The sequence below is a fragment of the Mobula birostris genome, chromosome 9, assembly GCF_030028105.1.
Source record: "Mobula birostris isolate sMobBir1 chromosome 9, sMobBir1.hap1, whole genome shotgun sequence".
Taxonomy (NCBI): domain Eukaryota; kingdom Metazoa; phylum Chordata; class Chondrichthyes; order Myliobatiformes; family Myliobatidae; genus Mobula; species Mobula birostris.
The window spans coordinates 16599979-16627463 of NC_092378.1; the positions used below are offsets into that span (position 1 = coordinate 16599979).

At 38.0% G+C, this 27485-nt stretch overlaps 1 protein-coding gene across 3 annotated transcripts; it reads right to left on the reverse strand.

Moving 5' to 3' along the window:
* Positions 1–207: 207 nt before the first annotated feature.
* mdm1 (Mdm1 nuclear protein) lies at positions 208–27236 on the reverse strand. Of its 3 annotated transcripts, none has more exons than XM_072267542.1 (15): positions 27106–27236; positions 25319–25433; positions 20900–21279; positions 17434–17568; positions 13585–13758; positions 11263–11372; positions 11090–11156; positions 10709–10747; positions 9503–9678; positions 8837–9112; positions 8128–8291; positions 7233–7360; positions 6105–6351; positions 5019–5087; positions 208–667 (listed from the first exon to the last, which is right to left on the reverse strand). In XM_072267542.1, the coding sequence occupies exons 1-15, from the start codon at positions 27121–27123 to the stop codon at positions 552–554; spliced, it is 2214 nt and encodes a 737-aa protein (XP_072123643.1). In that variant the 5' UTR covers positions 27124–27236; the 3' UTR covers positions 208–551. The 3 variants fall into 3 exon arrangements, with proteins under 3 accessions (XP_072123643.1, XP_072123644.1, XP_072123645.1); XM_072267544.1 differs by lacking the exon at positions 208–667 and adding an exon at positions 2801–2932; XM_072267543.1 differs by lacking the exon at positions 10709–10747.
* Positions 27237–27485: the final 249 nt, after the last annotated feature.

Below are 27485 nucleotides of genomic sequence, written 5' to 3' on the forward strand. Positions count from 1 at the left end.
CGATAGGTTGCTCTGCACCACGTCTACTGGACAAAAGCATACATTTGCTTTCTCATTTATGTCAGCAATGAAGTCAGGAAAGCTGGGCCTCTGCGCATATGATATGTGTAAATAAATCAGTGTTTAAAACAATGCATTGAGGTAAGAATTAGCCATACATAATAATCACTGACATTTACACAAGTTTATCCTTCATGTTTTAAAAAAATAGTTTATTAAAACTACACTGTACATTCTATTTTTACAGACATTAAAAGGTAATGCTTTACTGTATCTGTGTAATTGAAATTAATTCAATGTGTCTTTTTTATTGTGAAATTTTAGCAACCATCAACACCTGAATTTTAGTCCTCAGCATCTACACATAGAACACTATAAATAAAACATTTTTTTTTAAAAAATAACAAAATGAGAGTGAAGTGCAAGATTTATTATGCACAAAGTAAAAATTAAAATTCAAATCTGAACGGGATATAGTTTTCAGACTAAAAAATTCTTACACCTTACCAAAACCCACACATCCTTCTAGATAAGAACTACTATCTAAAAGTTCATAGGCTCTTGCCCCAGAAATTGTCTCTCCTTTTCTGAGCACGCTCAAGGACTTGAGAGGCGAGTGAACTGGACGCTGCTGACCGTGCAGATATTTGTGACATTCGATCATCCTCTGAAAGAGAGAATGAACCAGGCTTGAATCACATTTTAATAATTTTGTATGAGTTTTAGAACACCTTCACTATCACAAATTCATGAATGACCGATCTTTGGACAAAAGGTCACAGTCCTAGTTTTAATAATACTATGCTGATGTAAGTAATGTTACATTATGTAGAAATAAATACAATTCAGAACTATATTGGATTAAAAAAAATAGATATAGACAATTCAGAGCAACACACACAAAATGCCGGAGGAAGTCCGCATGCTAAGCAGCATCTACGGAAGTCAACAATTAGCTGAGGTTTTGGGTCAACACATTTTGGAATTACCTAGTAAAAGCTGCGTTTTGGTTGGAATCAAGAAATTCCTTCAGTTTTTACTAGGCAGTTCTGAAGGGTTACACCCCAAAACATAAATTGTTTATTCATTTCCATAGATGCTGCCTAACCTGCTGAGTTACTCCAGCATTTTGTGTGTGTGTTGCTCTGGATTTCTAGCAGCTGCAGAATCTCTGGTGTTGACTGTAGGCATTTCAGTCCTGTCAGATAAGAAGAAAGAAGGTAATTTGGCATGGCCCCTTTGACTTCCACTAACTTTCATCGATGCACCATTGAGTCCACCTATCTGGATGCTTCATGGTTTGATATGGCAACTTCTCTGCCCGAGACCACAAGAAACTGCACAGTGTTACATAGAAACATAGAAAATAGGTGCAGGAGTAGGCCATTCGGCCCTTCGAGCCTGCACCGCCATTCAGTATGATCATGGCTGATCATCCAACTCAGAACCCTGTACCAGCCTTCCCTCCATACCCCCTGATCCCCGTAGCCACAAGGGCCATATCTAACTCTCTCTTAAATATAGCCAATGAACTGGCCTCAACTGTTTCCTGTGGCAGAGAATTCCACAGATTCACCACTCTCTGTGTGAAGACGTTTTTCCTAATCTGGGTCCTAAAAGGCTTCCCCTTTATCCTCAAACTGTGACCCCTCGTTCTGGACATCCCCAACATCGGGAACAATCTTCCTGCATCTAGCCTGTCCAATCCCTTTAGGATTTTATACATTTCAATAAGATCCCCCCTCAATCTTCTAAATTCCAATGAGTATAAGCCTAGTTCATCCATTCTTTCATCATATGAAAGTCCTGCCATCCCAGGAATCAATCTGGTGAACTATCTTTGTACTCTCTCTATGGCAAGGATGTCTTTCCTCAGATTAGGGGACCAAAACTGCACACAATACTCCAGGTGTGGTCTCACCAAGGCCTTGTACAACTGCAGTAGTACCTCCCTGCTCCTGTACTCTTAGCATCCTCCTCACAGCTGACACTGCCGCCCAGCTCCGTGTCATCCGCAAACTTGGAGATGCTGCATTTAATTCCCTCATCTAAGTCATTAATATATATTGTAAACAACTGGGGTCCCAGCACTGAGCCTTGTGGTACCCCACTAGTCACTGCCTGCCATTCTGAAAAGGTCCCGTTTATTCCCACTCTTTGCTTCCTGTCTGCCAACCAATTCTCTATCCACATCAATATCATACCCCCAATACCATGTGCTTTAAGTTTGCACTTTAATCTCCTGTGTGGGACCTTGTCAAAAGCCTTTTGAAAATCCAAATATACCACATCCACTGGTTCTCTCCTATCCACTCTACTAGTTACATCTTCAAAAAATTCTATGAGATTCGTCAGACATGATTTTCCTTTCACAAATCCATGCTGACTTTGTCCGATGATTTCACCGCTTTCCAAACGTGCTGTTGTGGATACCGTTCAGCAAGTCACAGAAACTAGCCTCCCCGCCATGGACTCTGACTACACTCCTCACCGTCACAGTAAAGCAGTCAGCATAATCAAAAACCCTAGCAGACATTGTTTTTTGTCTCCCCTACCACCGGACAGAATATATAAATTCTAGAAAGCACATGACTACTAAGGACAGCTAACTTTATAAGACAGTTGAATGGGTTGCAAGTACGATGATGGACTCTTGGCCTCACAGTCCACCTCATTATAACCTTGCACCTTACTGTCTACCTGCACTGCACCTTCTCTGTAGCTGCAGTACTTCATTCTGCACCCCCTTATTGTTTTACCTTGTACTCTCTTAATGCGTCGAATGATGAAATGATCCATGTGGATGGCATGCAAAACAAAGTTTTCACTTTACTTCAGTACAGTAATTTTCCAGCACTATCCCCATTTCTCTTGATTCCCTTAATGCCATGAAATCTGTCAATCTCTCAATTGAGCTTCCACAGTGAGCCATCTGGGTTTAAGAATTGGAAAGGTTCATTACTCTCGAGTGAAGACTTTACGCTCTTCCTATCATTCTTCATCAAACTCCAGCAGTGAATATCTCTATTTCCTTATCTTTCATAAGGATATCCAACCTCCTCTTCAATGCATCTACCAATATACTAACTAATTTAAAAGAACTTCAGTCTGCTTTCCTTCACCAAAAGATACCCGGTTTGCTCATTGCTTTTCGTTCTGTATACCTTAACATTTCTGAGTTCATCCTTGTGAATATTCTCTGCACCTTCTCCAGTGTTTTTATATTTTATATAATGTGACAACCAGACCTGGAATTGCATGCAGTGTTCTAAGTTTGAATTAATCAAGGTCCAAAATGGAATGAAAATTTAAAATACACTGTTAATTCAATATAAATTTAGAAATTTTGGAAGTATTAAACTAGTCACGAACCATCTGTGTACAGACATTTCAGGTTAAAGATTGTTCATCAGAACAGTTTGAGGTCTCATAAGGTTTGGCGTAATTTCCTCACTTTTCAATTCTCTCTAAAAATGAACCCTAACTCAAGTTATTGCTCACACATGGTGCAGCTTTTAGTGGTTATGCATTTCTACTTCATCCCCTTTGTTCTTCTATCCCACTCATGTTTTTGATTTTTATCCTAAACTATCACTGTAAATTATGAACAGCAGTGATCTCAGCACTGACCATTGTGGAACACTACTATCTATTTTGTTCCACTGCAAATGGATACATTTCAGTCATTCTCTCTACTTTCTGTCCTGAAAACAGCTTGTAATCCATTCACAAGCAAAACTACAGATGCTGGAAATCCAGAGCAACACACACAAAATGCTGGTGGAACTCAGAAGGTCAGGCAGCATCTACGGAAGTGAGTAAACAGTCAACATTTCAGGTTGAGACCTTTCGGGGGTTATGGTACTTGATAAAGGTTCTCAGCCCAAATCATCACCTGTATACTCTTTTCCATAGATGCTGCCTGGTCTGCCGAGTTCCTCCAGCGTTTTGTGTTTGTTGCTTTGTAGTCTGCTGGTTGTCCTCCAACTCCATAATCTCTGACTTTATGCATTAGTATATCATGTCATATTTTACTAAAGGGCATTTGAAAATCTAGATAATTTAAACCTTCAGTAATACTATTTTCTTCTTCACCTTTTCAAAACGATAATCAATGAAGTTGGTCAAACATGAACTTCCATTTTGAAATTCATGTTGAGTATCGATGATACTTTTCATCTCAGTGTTGCTGCATTTAACTTACTTAACCTGTCTTACAAGAGATTATATTCAGAACATAAGAAACCTTCAACCAGGTTAGGTTACGCTGAAAAAATGAGATGAAGGACAAGGGTATGCGGCGGTTCCCATGGATCACAGGCTGGGTTTGACCAATTGGTCTGATTGACTGACTTCTGTTCTGTAATTGGATACAACCCATACTGCAATCTGTCCACCCTGCATCTACTTATCAGCACTATACTCTGGAATCTCTTCAGAGAACTTCATCTTATTTCACTGTCAGATACATAAGTTACATAAAATTAAAGTGATTTTTAAATGAATTCAATAATTATCTTATTTATAGTGCCTAATGCTATTTCTTAAATTCATTAAATTTGTATTTGAAAAGAAAAGTATGAACTGTAATTGAAAATTCACTTTGCATTTTGTGTGTGTTGCTTGAAAATTCACTTGTTATTTTATTAACCGAACAAGCTTCATCACTCTGAACAAAATGGTATATAATAATTTTGGAATAAAGATAATTCTCAGCCAAGCATTTATCAGCCAAATTATTCTGTTTCTACCCTAACTGACACATGACATGTAGCAATCCAGAAATTACTACCTTAGAGGTCCTACTTCTCAGCTTTCTGGCTAACGCTCTAAATTCTCTCTTTGGGACCTCTTTGCTTTTCTTTCCTATGTCAATATGGTGAGAAGTCACTGAAATGCTTCAGTATCAACTCAAAAAAAGCTCTGGTATGCCAAAGTATAAATTCTTTAATAAATATAGCTCAAACAATATAATAAGTGAGATTTGAATTATATTTGGAAAAAAACTATACAAATACCATTATCTGCAGCATCTGGATCTGTTGCTTGTAACCTCAGCAGGCTGGCCCGTGGTCCTCCAGTATTACCTTCAATTGAATTAAAGTGGGAACTTAATATTGAATTTCACTACACAGTTCTCTCCAGATTTTTAAACATCCATTACCCCCAGCAAAATTACTTATTTTAAAGGACACATTTATACTTAATTGAATTATTTTCAATTATAGTACTCTTATAATGCTAGAAACTTTACAAGAGAAATTTTACAGTGAAATTTTATTCCATTCATAGCATGGACACCATCAAAACCCAACACATGCACATCCATCTCTATCAGTAGTATGTACAGGAGGTGCTGCCACAAGGCGGCCACGTTGTTCACTAAAGACCCCACCATCCTGTCAGAGCAACCATTAGCCAGGAAGCACAGGAGCTTGAAGTACCACACCTCTAGGTTCAACAGCAGCTACTTTCATTGAACCATTAAATTGTTGAAGCAACTGGAACGACCCTGCTCACTAAAGCCTGTACGTTGCTGAAAATAACTTATACACAGAACAATAAACTTGACTTTGACTTTTGACTAACACATCACATTCACTATGAATGTTTACAGAAGGACTGAATTTCACTGCCACAACAAAAGTAAACAATGTATCAATAATTGAACATTAAGGGGCATGAATAATTGAACTGCTACCCATGGAGTGTTGTGCTAGCAAACTAAAAATTCCAGGGAAGCACAAAATCATACCATCAGTACATCCATCCAAATCATTTACACAAATTGTGAAAGATTAGCTCCCATTATCTGTCCCTGTGGAACAGCATTCATTACATCTTGTCAATTGAAAAAGAGGCCGTTTATGCTTATTTTCTGTTCTCGTTAGTCAATGTTACAACATGTTACCTCTTACACCATGGGTTTTCATTTTCCCCATTAACCTTTGTAGTGGCTCCCCCTCTAGACTTCTTTGGAAATCTTAGCGCATGCTATTTGCAGCTTCTGTATATTGCCTTTCCTCTTTCTGCAATGAATCTCTGCATTTGCCAGTTTCAGCTGTCTCTTTATACCATCCTTAATAATGAGTTGAACAAGTTACCGTTATGCTGGAACTCTGGATGTCTAAGTGTTCCTTGTATCTGATAAGGGAAGGTTCTAGACAGCGAAGGAGTAAGTGAAGCAGAGTTTTGATCAAAAGGAAGATGAGGCTTTAATGATGTTTTAACAGAAAACGCGGTCTTTGCATAGAAAGGAGTTCTGTAATCCGCAGGCATGCATTCTTCCCTCAAAGGGATAGGATCACGCGTCAAAACACCAGCTGCTGGAGAATGTCGTAGCAATTCAGTCTAAGTAGTAAAGAAAGATAATATATAGTTAAGTGTTATTAAAATCTTCTTTAAAGGCTTTACTATAAAAACAAAGGTTGCACTACGTTCCTCAATGACTTATTGGATATGTAATATCATAATAGACCTGAAAATTACAGGATTAAACTCAAGTCTATTGTTATCTAAGTTCAGCTCAAGAAAGAGCTGAAGCTGGATAAATAGGAAAAAGTGGAAATTATCTGGAGTTCCCAATTATGATTGTAATCAAGTAACGCTTGCTGGAAAGCACCAGGGTATGATGTTAAAAAAAAACTATTTATCTACAAACACATTAGTGAGCATCCTGAATTCATCTTATTTTCAAAAAAATAGCCCCAGGAATAGATCACAACAGATAGCATACAAGCAACTTCCACCCAATTTAAAGCAAATTTATGGATATGCATATTAGTATATTTCCCAAATGTTATTTAGTTCTTAATTTGGGCCTCTTTTAATTAGAATATTAATTACTTCATATATACCAGATGGTACTTCCTATTAATCAAAATTTCACGTTGCTTTTACCAAATTTCAAATGACACACTTAAAATAGCATAATATAAGTGGAATTTTAATAAGTGTACTGCCCATACAAATTTCTCATCATAGTTCACACAAGACTGCAGTTTATGGTAAGTATAAAATGGAGGTATAAATACCTTAGGTATTTGTAAATTATGATCTTCCATTCTCCAAGGGAGAAGTAAACAAGTAGCACTACAATGCCAAACAGTTTCCTAGTGCACCACATGTCTTTGATTACTTTGCCCAGAAGTGTCTAGATCCAGAAATTTCAGCAGACTATTTAAGCCAAAAGAATCATAGTCTCTCAAATGCCTCACATAGAAATTCTGTACCTTTTTCATGTCTGATGCTTCTGAAATATGTTTATAATGTGAATATGATTTTCCCAATGGAGGCTGACTTTTCCTACGATGGGGTGATGGTGATCTGACTTGGCGAGGATCAACCAAAACAGCACCTCCTGGTAGATTAAAATCATTAAAATGAAGAATTAATTAGCTGCATGTAGTTATCTGAGTTTTGTAGGTGATATTTAGTTATTTGTCTCTATTTAAATCCTCCACCTCTACTTCCTTCCTTCCCTAAAACCAGCAACACAACAAATATTTATGATTTTAGAAATTATATCTTCCATAAGACCTTATATGCTCAGCTAAAATTCTAGGGCACATTGAACCAACTCCTAGAACTCCTAGCCTGACCTTATTATGTCCAAATTCTCATCAATATTCCTGTGAAGAAATTTGAAGAACTTCAAAATACTTCTCTGTCTCTTCCCCACATTCCCATAAATTTGGACCATTTCCTGCATTTTGTTTTAACTTCCCCTGATTCTCCATAAATGAGCGATTTAGTTAAATTTATGCTGACAGTCCCAACCAGTATAAATATATTTACTTGTCATAATATGCTGATTTAGAAAGCAAGAGATTGAACATGGTGCAAGGAACACCAACTATAAGTAAGAAGAAATTGACAAGCTGGAATTTGCTCATAAACAAAATATAATCCACAGCAAAGCAAATTAAAACAGGCTTCAGAAAGAATCATTTTAAAGTAGCGTACAAAATTATTTTTAAATTCAGCATCATGCTAGCCAGTCAATTTATTACTCACACAGATTTCCACAACTTTTGAACATACAATTAAATGCATTGCTACTTAATAAAGATTGTACAGTCATTAATTTAAAAATGACATTTTCACTACATCAATAAATGACTGTACCAATGGCTGGCGTGGTCAGATCATGATGAGTTCGTTGGACTCCACCAGTTGCCTTCAGCTTTGGAGTAGGCAGTCGCCCACCTGCATCAGATCCAAATTCAGACTGTCCACTTGAGTCTGAATTTCCTGTTACCACATCCTGTCCATTTACAGGGACTGTTTCTCTAGAAATTTAATGAAGTTCACATTGATTTTTGTACACCTCTTCTAACAATTAGTTTTTAAATTATTGAGAAAAGAACTTGTGCATGAAAATGTTTCAACAATCAGCTCTCCCAAATTGTATAATTAATAACTATGGAAGAAAAGCTTTAAAAAAAAACACAATGCCACTATAATATAGACCATGCAGTTAATGAAAACAAAAAACTCTGCTCAAAGTTCATAGTTGTCAGCGACATTCAATTTTGAAAAACTGGATTAAGGACCACTTTAAATTTTGAGATCTTAAGTCAAATTTCCATACACAGCTTTTCATTCGTTCAAATAACTATTATATGAATACAAAAATAAAGATCATTTACATGGAAGTTTTATATTTGTAAACATTTGAAAAAAATCAGGTGAATTTGACTGCATTAAATTAATTTTGCTAAACTTTTATTCCAAGGTCTAAACATTATTTAAACAATACTTTTTTCTTCCTCATTCACTTTCCAGCCCCTCTCCCACACCCTTCCATTGCAATTTGATAGAAATTTCTATCTACCTTTCCACAACTGCTTCCACTTCTGCATTTCCCTCAACCATCTCCTTACTTTCACAATTTTGGTCTTGGTCACCTTCTCTTAGTTCTGTTTCGTGTGGCTTATCATCCTCATCACTCCATGCCAATTTTCTGCTGACTGGTAGAGTAGGAACATCTGAAATACCATTCTGCACTGTTTCACTGTAGTTTTTAGTTGCCCGTGGTGATAATATAGCACTTTGTTCTGTAGAGCTCTGATTTTTTTGAATGCTGGAAATGTTGGGTGTTTCTCTGGCCCTATGAATATAAATAAATATTTCACTGCTAGGGAATATTCTCTACACATTATCAGTAGTATGAAATGATTTGTGGGTCTTGAATATATAACATTTACATGTCACTCATGGCATGTATTTCATTAAAGAAAGCCACAAAATTCATAAATATATAAAATATATATATAACATTAATATTTTAAAGGATTTTCATAGTTACGCAACAAGACATTTGTAGTGTTGCCAATGAAAGCATTTTGGGACACAATAAAATACAAGATACTAATAAACTGTTGACAAAAAGTACAGATTAAACACAAACTCCGAAAGCATGCTTTTTATTTGGTTGATATAAATTTCAATATTTCTCTTAATGAACTCGATGTGGATTATTTGTCTCATTAATCTATACCTTGCAAGGTCCAGAGCTTTGATACAATCACTGACTGATTCTTCGGTATCAGATGTTGAGGACACATCCCATAGCTTATTTTGTTCAGAAAGAATTTGGGTGAGGTGATCCCGGGAGAAGTGAGTACCAAGTGCTCTCCTCTTATATGCTTCAGCTCTCTCTCTAAGCTCCTTCACCTGTCACATCAGAACAGAGGAGATTTTTAATATCAGAAGCAGAAATCAGGTACAATATCACTGGCATATGTCATAAAATTTGTTGTTATGCAGCAACAGTACATTGCACTACATAATAAACTGTAAATTACAGTAAATATATATTTTAAAAGGTAAATTAAATAAGTAGGTGCAAAAAGAGAAATAGAAGTAGTGAGGTAGTGTTCATGGGTTCAATGTCCATTCAGAAATTGGACGGCAGAGTGGGAGGGGGAGAAGTTATTCCTGAATCATTGACGGTGTGTCTTCAGGCTCCTGTAACTCCTCGCCAATGGTAGCATAGAAATATAGAAAATATAGAAAAATTACAGCACAATACAAGTCCTTCGGCCCACAATGCTGTGCCGAACATGTCCTGACCTTAGAAATTACCTAGGATTACCCATAGTCCTCTATTTTTCTAAACTCCATGTACCTATTCCGGAGTCTTTTAGAAGACCCTATCGACCACCATCGCCGACTGCCCATTTCACGCAATGAGAAGACAGCATGTCCTAGGTGATGGGGGTCCTTAATGATGTATGCCACCTTTCTGAGCCATCACACTTTGAAGATGTCCTGGATGCTGGGGAGGCTAGTGCCCATGATAGAGATGACTGAGTTTACAACTTTCTGTAATTTATTTTGATCCTGAGCAATGGCCTCCCCATACCAGACGGAGATGCAGAGAGTTAGATTGCTCTCCATGGTACATCTGTATAAACTTGCAAGTACCTTTGGTGACTTACCAAATCTCCTCAAACTCCTAATGAAATTTTTCATATTTTACTGAATGTAACCTTGCTCTGCTTGGATTGTGCTCATTACAGTGTAGTCGAAAACTTACTCAAATCAGAACAGATTATTTTCATATAATTTTCCTTTTATCCACAAAAAAATACACTTATTAACCCAGCGCAAAGCTTCTAGCATATTTTAATGTTCCTGCTAATTATACTGTATATTCATATAAACTAAAACTAAATCATTCAAATGTAATCAAAAAACTTACCTCTGCATACCAAGGGGAAATTAGGTTAGTATTAGTTTCCTGTTTAAAGAATAGTAGGTCTTAGTATAACTTAACTTTTGGAAATTCAATAAAGAATATACATTAAAAATTAAAAGTGATGAAATAACTAGAAATCACAGGATACAGTGATTAAAGCTTTCAATAATAGTTAAATCAGAACCTCTAAAACTTTAAAAGTGCATTTAAATTTATTTAAATATTCACAAGATAAAATAATTAAAAATTATCACCAATAATGTATTTAGGTGCAAAGGTTAAGCTATTCATAACGAACTGACTTTATAAAAAAAACAAAGAATTGCACTTATAAGAATGCATTGACATTTATGTAGTAAGTACTGTATGTAACTATTTACCTACCCCATTAGATCTATATTCATACTGGACAGGAGATCGAAAATTAGTCTTGTATTCAGACTTAACATTTCTGGAAAAGGCACCAAAATAGAGTTAATTATATCTTACAGCAATGAATGTTATAAATCATTTTTTTAGAGTTGCACATAGTATTTTTAAATATAAACAGTATGTACCTAAGTCCTTTGTATGAGTAAACAGGTTTTTGTGATTTCTGTTCATTTTGAAACTGTTTGCCTTGTGTCTCTGTTTCTTGACTCTGTTCTCTAGAAGTGGGCCCTGTCAACTTAGGAAGCAAAGATCTCAAATTATTATTCTAAATACATGAAAACTCAATCAGATGCAGGCAACAAAGAATTTGCTCATTTTCTTTTTAGGCAACATTGTAGAAAATAAACTTCCATTTCTTTCTTATATACAATACTCACCTTTATTTTCATACAAAATATTACTTTTTGGGGAGAGAATAGGAAGCCATGAAAACAGGATTCCAGTGGGAGTGGAGTTTGTGCTTGAAGAATAAACAAGGAAAAGAATATCGGCCTGCATTGTTGGCAAGTGTTGGCATTGTTGGCAAGTGTCATAACTTCCAGGATATCCTTTTGTATTTAAAAACAAAAAGTCCCAGGCTTACTCAGTAGGAGCAGGAGTCATAGTTTGCAATTATTCTATCATTGTATTAGCTCTATAGTGTGCTGAGATTCTCCAGCATCTGGCTTCTATATCCTTTGCTGGGTTAAGGGGGTGACAGTCTCTACAAGTGCCAAGGTTTTCAAGGGGTATCAGGATAGGACTCTCAACTGTGCTGTTTGAGGTTCCAACACCACTCAGAGGCTGGGACACTCTGGGTCAGCAAAAGGGGCCTTTCATATCCAAATCAAACAAGTTCAATTTTGGGCTGGTGACAGCTGATTAGAGCACTTAGTTGGTCCATGTCAGAAATATCTTGACCCATTAATTATACAATCCAAACCTATTCAATAGTTGATGTTCTTTTCATGAATAGATACCAGAGTGTTAAATCATATTGGTTCCACATTTTATGTAGATACTGATAACATAGTTCTTGATTTCAAAAAAAAACAACTTATATAAAGGAACAGCAAAAAAAATGAGCAAATCAGCAGAAAATTTTTGCCTGTTGCTAGGAAAAATGAATGTTAAATAGAGGTTATGCTTCATGTAGGATTTTGTTAAAGCCACACTGTGCACAGTCTTTGGCTTTTAAAAAATGGATGTCATTGCATTAGCAATTCAAAGAATGTTTGTTAGACAGATGCCTAGGATAACAAGTTGTCTTATGAGAAAATGCTTGCCAGGTTAAGTCTTTATCTGCTGAAACACAGAAGATTAAAAGAGGCAACAGCCTGAACAGAATTTACAGGATGAACGTGGAAAGATTGTTTCCTCTCAGTGGAGAGTATATAATTATGTGGATTGCTTCTCTTGTCACCTATTAAAAACAGACATAAAAGTCACGAGTCTTCGGAATTCCCCCTTGTGGTGGAAACAGAATCTTTGAATATTTAAGCCAGAGGGAGAAAGATACCTGATATGCAGGCTAGGAAAGGTGGACAGGAAGCTGTATTTGGGATTGCACTCCAATCGCCATGATCAAACTGAATGGTGGAGTAGGTTCAAAGGTTCCATTCCTGCCCCTAATTCACAACTTTGTATGTTTAACACACTGTACCAAGGAATGCAATTATTTGTAATCATGAATTCCTTATCTATTTTGAATTAATCTACCTGATCTGGTTTAGATGAACAGTCAGCAACCTGAAGCATTATCTCTGTTTTTCTGCAAATGATCTTTTTTTAAATAGGAAGGGTCTTTTGTCTTGAAAAGTAACTCTGTTTCTTTCTCCACAGATGCTGCCCAACCTGCTCAGTGTTTCCAGCATTGTCAGTTTTCATTTCTAATCTATCCTGTTGTCAATAAAATGTGTCTGCACATCAGTTACAGAGCACATTCCCTGTCAATGTTTCTAGCTGGAGAAGGGTAGCAAAAGCATAACAGTGAAAAAAATAAATGCTGAGAAGCTTTCAGTAGATTACAAATAATTTCAGAATCAGAATTAGGTTTAATATCACCAGCATAGGTCATGAAATTCGTTAACTTTGTAGCAGCAGTACAATGAAATACATGATAAACATAGAGAAAAAAAGAATTACAGTAAGTATCTGTGTATATTAAATAGTTACATTAAAATAAGTAGTGCAAAAACAGAAATAAAAATAAAAGTGGGGTAGTGTTCACGGGTTCAATGTCTATTTAGGAATCGGATGACAGAGGGGAAGAAGCTGTTCCTGAATCACTGAGTGTGTGCCTTCAGGCTTCTGTACCTCCTACCTGATGGTAACAGTGAGAAAAGGGCATGTCCTGGGAGGTGACTGTCCTTAATGATGGATGCTGCCTTTGAGACACCGCTCCTTGCAGATGTCTTGGATACTACAGAGGATAGTATTTATCACTATTATGAGGAATATACAATTACCTTCCGTGGAGAAAGGCTTCCCAGTTCGAATGCTAAAGCTTCTTCTTCAAAATCTTTACGCAAGCGTGGTCCTTTAGGTGGTTGCATACCTTTAAACTGACTTGAATATTCTGTTTCGGTGGTCATCTTACCCTTTTGAAGTGGAGGAATATCCGGATTTTTGGTGTAAATAATCTAGAATGTGACAACATACACTTGCTCAACTATCCAATTTTGGGATATTAATTTATATCTAATTCAAATATTGTTGAAACATTATCAAAAGTATTTGTTTCATTTGATCTGAAAGAAAGCCAGGTTGTTAGTGCATCAATTTGATTGTGTTGTTCATTTAGATGATAACACATTTTCTCTTTCATCAAATGAATCAGGATCCTTAAATCCCTTCACCACTGTATCCCATGTGGCAAGAGTCCATCAAACTGAGATTTGTATATTTGTTTCAAACTGAAGTGAAAATACTCATAACTACTCCAAAGGCACTGAAAAAAGTCATAAGATCCTCATTCTTAACTTTCTACAAAGTTCTCACCAAATATTTTCAATCAACGCCTCCATAAGTATCTGTGTTTCACTGACTCCTCATCCCTAACGATTCTATCCACCTTTACAATTAAATTTGTTTGACAACATTGCTATCTCTGCCCCAGCTTTAAACTTGCTGCATAAATTCAAGGTTCAAAATATATTTGTTATCAAAGTATGTATGCATTACATAAATCTGAGTTTCATCTTCCCACAGACAGTCACGAAACAAAGAAGAACCATGCAACCTCTTCAAAGAAAAAAAATCAACCCTTCCCCCTCATAAAAATACAACAAATCGCAAACGGCAAAAAAGGAGCAAAAACACAGAATATAAAACATTAAGTCAAAAGGCATATTCAGTTCAGCTCACTGTTCATTATCTGCAGGCCATCCTGATTCAAATTCACCCAACTAAGCAACAAAAATAGAAGCGATCAGAAAAACTAGAAACACATCATACGTGAATTAGAGTCCACAATCCACAAAATGCATCAATTAAACCTTGCTCTGACACCATCCTCTGACAACATCGAGGGGAAAAAGATCATTTGAATGCAAGGACGCCTCATTATTCATAATTAACCCCTTCACTATACTATCTATCTCACAGGACTTCTGTTTTCCGTATCTCAGTCATGGTCTGAGTCTGTTTGTATCCCTTGTTAATCTATCTCCTTCCGTCCTTGCAACACCACATTTGCATCTGAAACTCTCTACCATTTTGCTACTACTTCTTCAGTCACAAAATATGCCAGCTTCCCCTCTATAATAACCCATCTCCACTTCTCTGCCTCATCCTACCTGCTACAGAAACACTCATGCTGACTTTTGTGACCTCTCTGTTGGACAATTCAGATTCTCTTATAGCCACACTCTCCTTCACGAAGCTCTAAATCAGACAATAATCTGCTGCTATATCTCAACTTGCACCCATGAGATCCAATCACTAATCATTCCTAAATTCCACCAAAGCCTTAAATTTTAAATTTCCATATAAAAGTCTCTCCATGGTCTAAACCAATACCTGCTCCTATCTGTAATCTCTTCAGTCACAAGTGCAAGATGCAAAGAAAAAGAAACAGTTACATGTGACATTCCACTTCTGAAGTTTAATTTTACCCATTAACCTCTTCAACTCTGGTCCCTTGTGCACTAGTACTCCCTTTGCTTCACCATTGGTGACCATCGTTTTAACTGTTCAGACATTGCAATCCATAAAGCATGGCACCCTTTCATCCTGGGATCCTGCTTAAAAACCAATAGCACCTCTGTTTTCATTATCTTGACCATGGGCTAGTATTTGTCAATAAGTTATAACCTTTGTCTATATTCTTGTAAGGCACTTTAAATGTTTCCTTTTATGAAATATGCTATACAAAACAAGCTGTTGTTGCAGTTCATAAGCAACATTCCCTAAATCTATGTAAGTAAAGCTATTCTGTCAAGAATTTGGCATATAATGCATAGTTCCTCCAGCATTCTGTGTGCTGCTCCGGACTTCCTACAGCTGCAGAACCTCTTATGGTTATATAATATATCTTACAAAGATCATCAAGCATCCCCACTTGGCCTGAATTGGCACAGTTCCTAGATTTCATTTTTACATAAGAAACTCATCATAAATGTTACTCCGCTATTTAAGAAGGGTGGGAGGCAGCAGAAAGGCAATTATAGACCTGTTACCCTGACATCAGTGGTTGGGAAGTTGTTGGAATCGATTGTTAGGGATGAGATTACGGAATACCTGGAGGCACATGACAAGATAGGCCAAAGCCAGCATGGTTTCCTGAAAGGAAAATCCCGCCTGATTAACCTACTGCAATTTTTTGAGGAAATTACAAGCAGTGTAGACAGAGGAGATGCAGTAGATGTGGTGTACTTGGATTTTCAGAAGGCCTTTGACAAGGTGCCACACATGAGGCTGCTTAGCAAGATAAGAGCCCATGGAATTACAGGGGAGTTACTAGCATGGGTGGAGCATTGGCTAATCAGCAGAAAACAGAGAGTGGGAATAAAAGGATCCTATTCTGGTTAGCTGCCGGTTACCAGTGGACTTCCACAGGGGTCAGTGTTGAGACCACTGCTTTTTACGATGTATGTCAATGATTTGGCCTATGGGATTAATGGATTTATGGCTAAACTTGCCGATGATACAAAGATAGCTGGAGGAGCGGGTAGTGTTGAGGAAACAGAGAGCCTGCAGAGAGACTTAGATAGTTTAGGGGAATGGGCAAAGAAGTGGCAAATGAAATACAATGTTGAAAAGTGTATGGTCATACACTTTGGTGGAAGAAATAAACGGGCAGACTATTATTTAGATGGGGGAAGAATTCAAAATGCAGAGATGCAAAGGGACTTGGGAGTCCTTGTGCAGGATACCCTAAAGGTTAACCTCCAGGTTGAGTCGGTGGTGAAGAAGGCGAATGCAATGTTAGCATTCATTTCTAGAGGTATAGAATATAAGAGTAGGGATGTGATACTGAGGCTGTATAAGGCACTCGTGAGACCACACTTGGAGTATTGTGTGTAGTTTTGGGCTCCTTATTTTAGAAAGGATATACTGACATTGGAGAGGATCCAGAGAAGATTCACGAGAATGATTCCAGAAATGAAAGGGCTACTGTATAAGGAACATCTGGCAGCTCTTGGGTTGTATTCCCTGGAGTTCAGGAGAATGAGGGAGGATCTCACAGAAACATTCCGAATGTTAAAAGGCCTGAACAGATTAGATATGGCAGTTATTTCCCATGGTAGGGGAATCTAGGACAAGAGGGCATGACTTCAGGGTTGAAGGATGTCCATTTAGAACAGAGATGTGGAGAAATTACTTTAGTCAGGGGTTGGTAAATCTGTGGAATTTGTTGCCACGAGCAGCTGTGGAGGCAAGTCACTGGGTGCATTTAAGGCAGAGATAGATAGGTTTTTGATTAGCTAGGGCATCAAAGGTTATGGGGAGAAGGCAGGGGAATGGGGATGACTGGAAGAATTAGATCAGCCCATGACTGAATGGCGGAGCAGACTTGATGGGCTGAATAACCTACTTCTACTCCTATATCTTATGGTCTAAACACCTAATTATACCAACAACTCAACTGGGAAACTGATTCCAGTTTTGTTAAAAAGTGTAAGGTAAAATTAACATCAGTACATAATGATACTGGAAAAACAACAAACCAATTTTTTTAAACTAACACAACGGTTAAGTAAACATCTTTATCAGACCAGGTTAAATTAAGCAATCTTTTTAGATGACTGAAATCGTCAACAGGATACTTCCTTAGCAGACTGTTGAATTACGTACCTAGCAAGGGGGAAGATTACCTGTTCTGCAGCCAGTAATGGAGAATTAGGTATTTGATTTTTCCAAGCAAATTGCCGTTGGTACTCAGAGCTTCTCCCTAAACTCCTCCGTGGTGCAGACTTCAATCCTGACTTTTTAAGGAGTGCATAGCTAACCTATAAACAACAAAACAGAATCACATCTTAATACTGACAGTACAGTATGAAGTGGAAAACTGAATTACTGCACAAAATGCACTACAGATAGCAAACCAAAAGGAGGAGGAGAAGATGGTGGCGCAACAGCAGCACGCGCAGCCTCTCCGGTGAATGATATCCGTAATCTGTCGAGTAGGGGACCGTGCACAATTCTGATTTGATGGAGACGTACGTGAGAGTACAGAGGAACATCTGGAAAACTTATGAAATGCCTGCTTCGCTGCCGCAGCTACTGTGTGGTAACCAGAATCTCCGGAGCAGAAGGCCCTGAATCCTCGGCTTTGCTTGTTTCAGCGGCTGGGGCTAGGTCGAAGGCACTCGGCAGAGGATGGCACTCAGGAGGCTGTATCAGAGGACTGGTTGGAAGTTTGAAGTTTTTGGACGGATGGATTCAGTGTCGGCTGTGGTCGGCTGCTTCCAAGGCATCGGCAAGTTGACGGTGCCTGGAGGTTTATGGCAGGGAGTTTCTCCCTTTTGCCGCCGCTATCGGGGACTCAGGAGTCGATCGACTCGGGGACTTTTGAGACCTTACTTACTGTGCCCATGGCTTGTTCTTCATCAAATTATGGTATTGCTTTGCACTGCTGTAACTATATGTTATAATTATGTGGTTCTGTCAGTATTAGTCTTTGGGTTGTCCTGTTTTCTGTGATATCACTCCAGAGAAACATTGTATCATTTCTTAGTGCATGTATGTATTTCTAAATGACAATAAAAGAAGACTGAGTGTTCTCATATTCTAATCTAAAAATTTATTGTTTCCTTATACAGTAATTGTATTCTCATTCCTTAAACTAAAAGAGGTTAAAATTACCTTGTTGTTATTTAAATAAAATTTTACATCACTGTTGTCTTGACATTAAGCTACATAAGTACCCATTCCTTCCTAACGTCATCTTTACTTTAAGCAAGGCGCGCATGTATCACGTGGTAGTGATGATGTATGCAATTAATGTGTTTTACATAAAACCCATAATTAATTATTTAAACAAACAAGAGTACTTAATCAAAGTACAAATTAAAATATTATAAGCATATTAAATACACAACATATATAATTGTGTATGTTTGTAAGCATTAAATAATTGGGAGAGAAAGGACTGAAGTTAAGAAAAAAAGAATGCCAGGGGAAAATTGACAGAATGAGAAATAGAAGAGTAAGGACCAGGAAAGGTATAAAAGGTTGAAAGTAGATGAAAAGTGAATCATCATCATCTATGAAAATCAACCATATATTCTCACATTTTCAAGTTTGTTGATCATTCACTAACTTTATGCTTGAATTAAAGTGGGTTTACCACTTCCCAAAGGTTCATTAAAACAATGGCCCCAAAAGATGTATATATAGTGCTGAATTTTCTGGAGAAACATGAGCATCTTCTTGCATGAGTGTCAAGAACTGTGAGATTTCTGCCCCAGTGTGAGCAACAGAGGCACTGAGTATTTTGTCAGGCATTCCAGAGGAAGTGGTTGAGGCAGGTACAATAACAAATTAAGAGACAAATTGGACAGATACAAGGCTTGGAAATCTTTAGAAGATAATGGGACTAACTTGAATGGGAATTTTAGTCAGCAAAGGCAAATTGAGCCTATTCAGTGTAATTCTATGATTCTTGATTCTTAATTTTGAGGTTTTATTAACTATACTTGATCATGGCATATGATGCAATATGAGCTTCTGATAACTCTCCGGAACTATTTTGAACCAACTTGAGCTCAACTATTTCTAATGAAGATGAATAGCTACAATACAATGAATGAAACACTAAATCATATATATTTTTGATTAAATTATTTATATCACTTTCAATTTTAAAAAATTACAGCATTTCCAGACACTACCAGATTATTAAAGCTTTTCATCAGCTTTGATAATCTTGCCCTTTCTGTTTTAAAAGTATTTTTACTTTAGGTGAGAAATAAAAGCAACAGTAAGAAAGTTCCCCACTTGTAACATTTGTTCTGATATTATTCTAAATAATTTCAAAAGTTGCAAAAGTTTTAAAAAGTATCTTCCGGTATGATAGCAACACACTCGGACACAGCAGACTCTTCGGGGCCCACCGAAGGTGTATTTATCTCTTTTTTTTAAACATGTTGTTTATGATTCCAAGACAATGCTGGATAGTAAGAACTGCAAGTACTGCAGGTATACCCTGTCAGTGAGTTGCTCCTTGGCGGAGGAGCTCGACCTGATGCGGACCACAATGTTGCCTATTACAGAAAGTCATTGGAGTCGGTATGCAAAGACGGTGTGCAATCTAACAGTGGGTCATTGTCTTAGATGTTTTTCTTGCTATTGCACGACCCTATTGGACATCAGTAATATAAAATACTAAAAGTGTGGTTCACTGGTTTACTGGTGAGACCGACAGCAGGGGAGCTGCGTGGCCTAGGTCGTAGCGAGGACTAGCCCTCATGCCATGGACTAACTGTTGCAGCAGGCCAGGGGGAAGACGCCAGAGGCAGTGCGACATGGTGTCCATGCTGGATTGGCGACAGGTCCCATCCAGCAGTGCTGCTCTCCGGTGTTCGCTCAGTGTTAGACAAGCCGGATGTGCGAGAGCATATTCTCTGAAGACTGCTGAGATTTGGTTCTTCTTGTTGACAACACTCATGTGCCACCAATCTGCAGGACGTGTCATTCAGGGACTTGGGCGATATATTTTTTTGTGTGACTGAATATATGTTTATTGCCATCTTATATGTGCTATATGTGCCTTGTACTGTGTATGACACTTGGTGCTATGTTTTGTACCTTGACCCCAGAGGAACACTGTTACATTTGGTTGTACTTATGGGTATTCATGTATGGTTGAATGACAACTAAACTTGAATTTAACAAACTGTTAACCAAATATTCTTTATTCAAAATCTGTGTGCTTAAAATCATTTTAATGATCTGTTCTCATTCAGAAACTTAACTGAATGTTCTACAAAAGGTATGATTGACCAGACCTGATGAAGGGTCTCGGACTGCAACATTAGCTGTTCACTCACTTCTGAGCTGCTGAGTTCCTCCAGCATTTTGCTCTGGATTTCTGTGTTTATGATTCATTATGCTTATCATTTTATCATGTAATAAATAAAGATGTAGTAACATAGAAGTATAACAAATTGTCACGTTAAAAAGGGCAAAATGTCCTTAAAATGGAAGTTGCCTTTGAAAATTATCAAAAGAACCAAAATACGATTGCAAATACAGAATTTTGTTATATCTTATTATATTTTGCGAAAGGGGACTAAAAGGAATTAATAAATCAGCTCAATAGTCACTGTTCCTACTTACATCATTACCAACCGCTTTATCTGCAACTTCCTTCTTACAAGATATATTGTTGTCCTTTGCTTTGTGTACCTCTACAGCCAATTCCTTATCTTTGACAACAACTGGCTCAGATACTGAGTGCAAATGGCAGTCTGCAGACCGTGATCTTGGAACTTTAGGCTTTCGAGCATCATCAGGTGTTTCACGTTCTTTCTGGTTCTCTTGACTCTTCTCAACTGCTTGGCCATTGAATTCAGAAGATTGCAATTTCGCATTTGGTATTGCTTTATGAAATGTACTTCTTGAATTACTACTCCCATTCCAATGAAAAGATTGTGAAACTTGAGGACTATAATATGGCACTCGTTTCTTTGAGGTGAAGTTTGGTTCCCTAGTATTTCCTGAAATACAAATAAAAAAGATATTCAAAATCTTTTTTATAGTAGATAGTTTACATCATGCTATAGGTTATCCCTCACTATAACACTATATCAATGATTTGCATATTTCAAGAAACATTTGTGGTCAAAACTACTATCAACTCCTACAACCTATTCCCACCATATCTCTCACCAAGTTGCTGATGATCCCTGTTAATACAACTTTCTTTGCATCAGCATCCATATATCTCACAATGCCTTCACAAAGTACCTCAGAAAATTCATCTCAATTGTGGTTAGTGTACAATTGTAAAATGTTTTCCCCATTTTCTAATGTCTATGGATAAGAAAATGGGAAGGCAGCAACTTTTCCTATCCTTTCACTAAAAAGCTACCTTGTCCAAATCTCTAATATCCTTCCAAAGATAGTACACTCATAATAGTATGCAGTATTCTACTGTGATCAAATTAACAGGCTTTATAAAACTTATGATGAATCTTAGACATTGCTATATTTTAAGGTCAGTTATCCCATTTGGCATTAATGTGACCTTTCTGTCTTCAACTGTTTCCCTATACTGTAGAATGATCCGCACCTTCCATTTACCTGTCCACAGTGGTGACCCATCTGCTTACTCCTGCATGCTTCTTCATAGTTTGGAATGCCCTTGAATTTTGGCTCACCATCAATGTAAAAGTTCTTTACAAGAATTATGAAAAATAAAGATACTAAGATAAAAAGATAAATAAACTAGAATCATAGAGTAATATGGCATGAAAACCTTTGGCCAAACACGTCCATGTTGGGCATGGTGCCTACTAAACTAGACCCATTGACCTGCATTTGGCTCATATTCCTCTGTATGCCTCCTACCCACGTCTTTTGAATATTATTATTGTATCTGCTTCAAGCACTTGCTCTGGCAGCTCATTCATATATGTACCATCCACTGTGTAAAGAAGTTGCCCCTCAGGTTCCTTTTAAATCTTTCATGACAGCACCTCTACTTCCTCAGGAGTCTGCGGAGATTCGGCATCTCATCAAAAACCTTAGCAAACTTCAAAAGATGCGTGGTGGGAAGTGTACTGATCTGGCCTGGCATGGAAACATCAATGCCTTGGAGCAGAAAATCGTGGTTTCGGCCCAGTACATCACGGGTAAAGCCCTCCCAACCATTCAGCATATCTACATATAACGTTGCCATAGAAAAACAGCATCCATTATCAAAGATCCTCACCACCCAAGCCATGCTTTTTTCTTGCTCCTCAATCAGATAGAAGGTACATGTGCCTCAGGACTCACACCACCAGGTTCATGAACAATTACTACCCTCAACCATCAGGCTCCTGAACAAAAGGAGATAACTGTACTCATTCTATTTCTAGTGTTCCCACAACTGATGGTCTCACTTTAAGAACTCTTTATCTTGTTCTTTCATGCTCTTGCTATTTACTGCTGTTTATTTATATTTGCATAGTTGCTGTTCAATGATTCTGTTTACAGTTACTATTCTATACATTTGCCAAGTATGCCCACAGGAAAAAGAATCTCAGAGTTGAATGTGGAGACATGTATGTACTCTGATAATAATTTTTTCTTTGACTTTTGACTTTAACCTCTCACCACAAACCTATTGTTTATTTAGGGAGACTAAAACTAGAGAGAATATCTTTGAAATTGCAACACCAGCAATTTCATTATCTACTGAAATCATTCAATCTGATGAGTACTTCCAACATTATTTTGGTTTTCAGCATAATATAACCAAAGATGACCGTTTTGAATTTATTTGGTACTTCTTAGTCAGTCCTTTTAGGACTCTGGATGGTTTGATTCCATCTTAGTTTTGTGGGTTGTAGGTTCTGAAGTGACTGATGAGTCCAATATGAGTCTGCATTTTCTGGCACAGATGATGCAGGTGATGACTGACTAAACAAGCAGTTGAGTTGTCTGAGAGGTGTACGTTCCTTTGGCTCCCAAAAGTAGATTCACGATCCTTACAGCCCAAATACAGCCTCTCCATTTTCAATACCTATGGGCCAGGGATACCCATGACTTAATGGAAGCTTTAAGAACATCTTTGTTTTTAGTTATCTCCTACTCATCTTGTAATGTCTCACAACAGCTACCTTGCAATAGAGTGCCTGCTTTGGAATTCTGGTGTTAAGTCATGCAAAGAGTTGTCTTATGAGTCCTCAGCATTGGCAACAGTAGCCTAGGACAAGCTGTTAAATCAGTTGGTTTCTCTTGCCTGCTGATTTGCAAGATGTTACAGGGAGTGCGTTGGTAGTGTCTCTCTGCCTGCCGTAAGTCTATGTTGCATAATCGTTAAAGACAGCAAACACTACTGATCATCACACCCTTTGTGATAGGTTTAAAAAACCTGTTCTTCAAATACAACGATTGCACTGTCACACTGAAGGCAAAGGTGAATTACATTATTAATACCGACTTCCAAGAAATGTAATGATGTAATGCTAAGACTTTATAAAGTACTGGTGAGGCCTCACTTGTAGTATTGTGAGCAGTTTTGGGCCTCTTATCTTAGAAAAGATGAGCTGAAACTGGAGAGGGTTGAAAGGGGGTTCACGAAAGTGATTCCAGAATTGAATGCCTTAGCAATATGAAGTACATTTATTGGCTCTGGGCCTGGATTCGCTAGAATTCAGAAGAATGAGGGGTGACCTCATTGAAACCTATTGAACGGTGAAAGGCCTTTAAAGAGTGGATGTAGAGAGGACGTTTCCTATGATGGTAGAGTCTACAGGCAGAGGACACAGCCTCAGAATAGAGGGGCATCCTTTTAGAATGGAGATCAGGAGGAATTTCTTTAGCCAGAGAATGATGAATCTGTGGAATTCTGTGCCACAGGCAGCTGTGGAGACCAAGTCTTCATGTATATTTAAGGCAGAGCTTGATAGATTCCTGATTGGTCAGAGCATGAAGGGATACGGGGAGAAGGCAGGAGATAGGGCTGAGAGAATCAGCCATGATGAAATGGCACAGCAGACTCGATGGGTCAAATGGCCTAATTCTGCTCCTATATCTTACAGTCTTAAATGTGAAATGTTCCAAGATTTTTGTATGAGAACAGAGTTGCATAGTGAGAGAAAAGTTATTAAAGAACTTTTGCTTTACAGGTATAAAATGTGTTAGACATGTGGGTTTTGACCAAAGGAAAAATAGCTGGAGTCGCTTAGCACTTTAGTGCAAGGATGTTTATTGGATGCGTCAAAAAATCAAACATACTGTCAATATTTACAAAAAGATATCCACCAGAAAACTCAATATTAGTTCCATACTTTGTCCAGGGTAAACGCCTGGCAGTCCCGATCACTATCTCCCACTGAGCCCCAATTATTAGGCAGCAGGACATACTATATTTAATTACCTACAAGGTTAACCTAAGACTACACCTGAATTAGAATATGATGCACCCCACAATGCAGGTACAATCATATTTCAAAATAAAAAGAAGTAACAACCTTAAGTAGAGTATACAAACAACATATACACATTTACACATCCCCATTACTAAAGAAATGGAATATTCTGCGGTGTATGGCAGGAAAGTCATCATAAAACCAACCTGAGCGCATCAGCCATTATGAGAATATACAGGGGAAGGCACTGAAGTGCACACACTCAGTGCAATGACAGCAGAATGACAAGGGGGTGTGGAGTGTTTAGTACTCCATCACAAAATGTAATGCCTATTTTCTCATACACTTTACTGTATATTAGCCTTGGCCTTCAACCTGCACATTCACAAGTGTCATCTGCACACTTCAGCTCAATGAAAAAGGCTGGGGTCATGAGAGCGAGAGTGATGTTGGTTGCACAATTTCCATACATGCTGCAAACTAGGTCTACCCCACTGAAAGCTTTTTCAAAGCAAGCTGCAGCACTGCAGAGTGAAAGATTGGGAGGATTATTAGAGCCATTACATCAACTTGCTGAACTTGGTTAATATCACAGTTTGGATGCTGAGGTTTGCACACAAAGTAAACAACTAAACTAAAGTGGTCCTTGAGGAAACCTGTCCTATTAAAGTCTTACCAAGCAGTTCTGAAGGGAGACCTGCCCATGGTATTTTCTGCTTAGAAACAGGACTACTAGAGCGTGATCTCTTGGATTCGTTCCAACTGAAGTTACGTTTGTATTCACTTAAACCCTAAAATGAGTAAATAGACAACATAAAGTTTAATAGAAGGATCAAACATCAGCAAGAGTTGGAATTCTGTCAAATATTTGTGCAAGATATCAAAAAGTAAGGCTTCATAGTCAAGGAATTACTTTTAAAACAGAGTTATTATTAGTAGATGGTACGACAGCAATTTTCACTTATAAGAATCATCTATAATTTTTTATGGAGTTAGTTAAAGAATAAATGTTGGCCTGACACAGGAGAACAGGATTGCAACCTGGGGTTCGGTATATTCCTATGGTTTGTAGCATGCACTTGTCACGGTTTTTTAAAGCTATTGCACCTGCTTTGTGAAAGCTGGGTCCTCTGCAATTGTAATTTACTTTCAACCTACAAAGAACATACTTCTCTGAAAGATCCCACCACCCGGACAGATGCATCGCCTTTGCTTTCAAGAGAGACGGTTTTGGATTTCCACCCACACTAATGTGTGCCTTTCTGATTCCCTACCACTTGTAGCTCCTCTCAAGGAAATGCATCCCTAATCTTTCCACCAGAACACTGTGTTTCTGATATACCCTCTTTATCTCTCCATTTCCTCAAGCATTGCATTCTATGATTTAGGTGAATAACATACCAGATAGTTGTATTAAAATTTAATTTAGTTTGGTAACTGCCATATTCACCTTGCTCACAAACAACTAGACACCTTTACTTCTACTCTTCTTTCTGTCCTGAAACCAATAAAGAATTCATTCTACAATATGCCTGTAATTCTGCATTCTCTAACCTTGTTCATCAGTGAATTGTGCAGCATTGTCAGAGTCCATTTGACAATCTGAATCCACTGCTTTACCACTCACTATTCTCTCTGTTGCCTTGTGAACTGTCTTCTGATGAATGTGCTTTTACACATGTCAATTTCCTTCCTCTTCTACAGAAAAACATCCTGAGCCCTCTTTAAAACTGATCTGTTCATAATCTTGATCTCAGCTTTAAAGTAGGAACATATGGCTTATTGGATTATATTTGTCTGCAAACATATCAATAACAAATGCTGCTTTGCATCTGATACTTTTTCCATCTTCCAGTGTTAAGCATTTAATAAAGTATAATTTACAAGTGAAATATTTGAGTATAACTTGCTACAACTATCTCCTTTGGGACAAAACATCAATTAAAAATTATCATCAGACCGTATGCAACGCCAGATGGTGAATGTAAATATAGGTCTTGCACTGCGGTAGCTGGATTCAATCTTTTCCAGGCTTTAGTATAATCCTAGGAAGTCATACTGTAATATTCATCTACTAAAGCATGGCTTTACAGGATTATATGTGAAGTAGAAACCACACCGATTTTTATTTTTACCCTGATTATGATGTGACGTCCATAACCCCTTTTAAAATATGTGGGGTCCCCCCAAGAGTCTACTAAGATTTGGTGTGCAAACTCTGGCAGAGTTCCTGTGTTAAAGAGAATAACAAATTCTGTTCGTCACTTCATGAACATCTTCAGATCAAAGCTACGTCCGAGTGTCGGTGCTGACATATAAATGCCGTTACGGTGCAGGGTGTCTGGAAAGCTGGGCACCGTTTGGGATGGAAAACAAACAGCAGGGCCTGGGGTCTGGCCCGAGGCGACACCAGCCTCTGCCAACATAGTTAAATCCCCAACGTACAAGAGCGGGAGGTCTTACCTTGAATTTCACAGGCATTCTGGATCCAGAGCTACCAGGGTGTCGGTGTACGGTGCTACCTCGATCCCTGTCAACTCAAAGATTCCACCGCTTGTGTTGCTCTTCCCCGTTTCCCTGGCGAGAACGGCGTCCCCCCGAATGCGCACGCGCAGGCTCTCGGCCAATCAGGAGCCTGGTTTCTCAGCGCTTCACGCTTAAAGAGACCGCGTACTTTCACCAGGCTGAGAGCTGGATGCCAACCGCCGTAAAACAAGATATAGACAGACAGACCAGGCTGAGAAATCGTGTTGGTGCCTGTCCAGGCTTGCGCGGCGAAATCCTCTACTCAAAAAACGGAAAGACATAAAATTGGATTACGTGACATAGCTGAACAGTGAACC

What these genes read in the sequence shown, in the direction of transcription:
- mdm1 (XM_072267542.1), bottom strand. An exon ending in CATTACTGGCTGCAGAACAG is followed by an intron (nt 13,759 to 17,433) that starts GTAATCTTCCCC and finishes GTCACATTCTAG; the next exon opens with ATTATTTACACCAAAAATCC. An exon ending in TCTGACCACGCCAGCCATTG is followed by an intron (nt 7,361 to 8,127) that starts GTACAGTCATTT and finishes TTAATCTACCAG; the next exon opens with GAGGTGCTGTTTTGGTTGAT.